Below are 3,520 nucleotides of genomic sequence, written 5' to 3'. Positions count from 1 at the left end.
TCAGTTGAATATTCATAGAAATATAGTTTGGCATGTGATCTGCATTGGTTGCGGAGAATTTATCAGTTTTAAGCAGCGAAACATCTGAAGTAACTTCCAATTCTGTTCACAATAGGGACAAAACAGTGCATCCAGTCAGAACTCATAAGACGCAAAAAACATATGGTGAGGACATGGGGGCGCTATGAAGATCTTGTACTAAAAAAGACTTCTCCAATACTTGTGCCCACTTAAAGTGCAGGTGCTAGTCTTTGGAGAGGTACTGCAAACTGTAGCGCTCCCCAAGTCAATGGTCAGCTGAAATGAGGTCATAGTGCACACATTGCGCATTATGAAATCAAACAACCGAGCCAATTAGGATGCCGATGGTCGTTAACACGATTCCTCTGCCATTCCACTGCACACACAAAGATTTCCGTTAGGTCTAATCCCAATGGCGAGGCTTTTGGATATACAAAAAACACAGGGGTTCTCACCGATCGAAGAGACAGTTTAGAAATTGTGGACACGAATGGATCTTCACGCAGTTGGGATTCACATCTTCGTCCAATCTCCGTGTCAGTATTTCCGAAATTGAAACCGTCATGGTGTAAATATCCACCGACTTCGAATAACCGGTATAGAATTTATCCTTGGTAACTAGGTTCGGTAGAAAGGAAGAAAAAAGCAGTGTATACTTAAACGTTTCTGTGATAGAGGTGCGTACAACACTATTTTTTACGAAAAAATTGTAAGCACAAGTAGCGCACCCATGGTGGGCATCATGACAGCTTCTTCCTTTTGACTATGGCAACAAAGCTAAATCTGAGTCAACCTGAAAGCATATCTAGACAGAGAAAGTCATCACATGCATCGAAACCTTGGAACATATTCCTACGCCTAGAATCAAGACGAGCATCCAAGCAACGGATGTAGGCAGGCTCATCATCACCGAATAGTCTGACCAATTGCTCCTGTGTATTAAGTGACTGTGTCTTACCCAATGCAAATGCAGGGTCATTCGAGCTCGTTTTCCACTTCAAGAGATCATTACAAACGGAGATTACTACTGTTGTGTTCTGTGTGATGTGTGTGTGCGTCCGTGGGAGAATTGGACAGGTGGTGGCCACCAAGGCTACTTTGTTTGGTCAGAGTAACGCCTGAGATCCTATTGCGCACCACACCACATCTACATTATGATAACTCTACGTAAAAATAATGCCACATACTACACAACCCTAACCAATGCTTTGCATCCCACTATTTCTGCATCGACGACGAAGTGAATCCAACTCTTTCAGAAGGGTTCACGTCTGTTCATATCATCCCCCACTTAGGCTGCTTTGCAGGTATATCATGTAAACGTGGAGACAAATGCATAAATGTAGAGAGGATGACTATAAATGACATAATGACATTCCGTCTTTTCATGCATAAAGTCGAAAGCGCAAACATCTAATTGGATCACTCCTCATACTAGCCAGATAGTCCACTTTGTTTACACAGCATCTTAACGCGCTCACTATTCTCCGTTGTCCAGATGTTTCAGTGCCACCCATTTGCGCGGCTATTCAGCTTGCAACAAGACCTGGCAATTGTAGATTTCTCATGCTGGAAAGGAGAACACGTCTCTTGTCTCTGACTCCAAGGTCAGACAAGTGAACCGGAGCGTCGCACAGATGTTACATTGGCAGTAAAAGTGGCTGTGAAAGACCGAGGCCTCTAATTATTAACATCAAATTAGCTCATTATGTAGAGGAGGGTATAAACACATCAAGACTTACGCTGTTTTACCTCTGGTGCCATATAGAGAAGAGAACCCTGATTTACTGACTGCAATCCCGTTTTACTCGCTTCAAAATCTTCGAGCTGCCAAAGTCGCTTATCTTGAGGGTAGTGCATCCGTCAAAGAGCAGCATGTTCGCGGGTTTTAAGTCTCGATGGATGATCAGCTCAGCACGCGAGTGAAGATAATCTAACCCATTCGCGAGATGCAGGGTCCAGAGCATTACGTGCTAAATGCTGTACTCAACTCCCGAAAAAATGACTAAAGGCAGGAGGGATTAATTTACCTCTACAAGAAGGAGGATGCTTACTTTCCTTCAGAGAGGCATCTGTCGCCCGCTCGATCACAACATAGCGGACGTTGGCTATTCGCGTGTTTGGACCAGCACCAATGAACTTGACGATGTTTGGGTGATTGCAGGTAGAAAGTGCGTAGGCTTCACGGTAGTTGTATATGCGTTCAGTAATTGTATTCATATATTTGAAATCCTTCTTCACCACTTTCTTGCGACGGTACGTGCCAAATGAGATGGCTCCATAGCCCTCTTCTGATACACTCTTTAAAAAACGTAAAGAGCTCAGTTTGTGCTTGTCCTTTGTTTAAATGTCTTCGACAAAGGGAACGCTTTGACGTTGTGACCAAAAAGGCTAAGCATCGCAACTGAACGAAAACGCACCCACTTCTCTATCTGTATGTCATCCTCTGGAACATTGAACACTGTTTTGACTCTTCAAACCCAAACTTCCGACTCCTCGTCTTCCCTGAAATAAAACAAAAAATAGACCAAACAAGGAAAGTAATGAAAAATGAGTGAAGCCTAGCAGTTATTGATAGTCAGGTGGTAAACTGTGTCAACAGTAAGGGAAACATCATTGTTCGCCTTGAATTTTCTCAAGTAAATGAATTCCACTCTCTAATATTTGACAGTAAAGCAATCCTGTCTACTTATTTTACAAAATTGGACCACGCAGCACGCAGACATTGGAATACATTACACAGCTTGACGTACTTCAGTAAATAACGGATGAATTCGCAAAATCAGATTTTAAAAGTGGTATTAGTAATACTGTTGATTGATAGAAGTCTAATGCTTCACGCATGTGACCAAGAGAATGAAATTGCGAGATTTCGTTTGCAAACCTACAAATCTTCATGACACATGTAACCATCTTACCAAACGCTCCCAGATTTGCAAAATCTCCACGCTTAGGCACTAAAAAAAAACCGTAAATTCAAATGGCGAGCTGCAGACACATGTTACGCAAAAATACCAGTATGAATAAGGCAAACCGAATAAAAGTTAGCCATTAATAAAACCGTGAATAAAACCCCCACAATGTATCATAAAAGGCTGGTAAAGAACCTACAATCTCTTGAGATTGACTCTATCGCAGGGCATCTGCTAGGCCTCAGTTGAACCCAATCGCAAAATGTAATATCGGGAGGGTTTCTGTGTATTTAAACTAGCAGACTCATGTCGCATTTTTTCACAGAACGTACTGAAGAGGAATTGACTTGCCTAACATTCATGGACGTATAATTCGTGCAATCTATACTGCAACTTTTAGAATTCAATTTCTTAATGAAACAGAGTGCTGAGTGATAGGCTCTTAAATTACAGCAGGAAGGTATATCATGTTTATAAACTATAATATGGGTGAAACCAACAAAAATGTAACACATAAACGATTGACGAGGTGCGCGAAAATAGTTGAATGTAGGTCCGACCATATAAAAAACCGAAATTTTCCCTGT

General features: G+C 41.7%; 1 protein-coding gene across 1 annotated transcript; it reads right to left on the bottom strand. All coding sequences in view use genetic code 11, as the record gives it.

The window, feature by feature from the left end:
- Positions 1–472: 472 nt before the first annotated feature.
- Positions 473–3,164, bottom strand: EGR_08579 (Mitogen-activated protein kinase kinase kinase 7; the record flags this gene model as incomplete). Its single annotated transcript, XM_024497828.1, is given in 7 exon segments — positions 473–639; positions 878–1,114; positions 1,764–1,812; positions 1,830–1,954; positions 2,076–2,322; positions 2,502–2,526; positions 3,133–3,164. The coding sequence occupies 7 exon segments, from the start codon at positions 3,162–3,164 to the stop codon at positions 473–475; spliced, it is 882 nt and encodes a 293-aa protein (XP_024347749.1).
- Between the last annotated feature and the right edge of the window lie 356 nt (positions 3,165–3,520).

The sequence above is a fragment of the Echinococcus granulosus genome (assembly GCF_000524195.1).
Source record: "Echinococcus granulosus chromosome Unknown EG_S00111, whole genome shotgun sequence".
In the NCBI taxonomy this organism is placed as follows: Eukaryota; Metazoa; Platyhelminthes; class Cestoda; order Cyclophyllidea; family Taeniidae; genus Echinococcus; species Echinococcus granulosus.
This window is presented reverse-complemented; position numbering and strand designations above follow the sequence as displayed.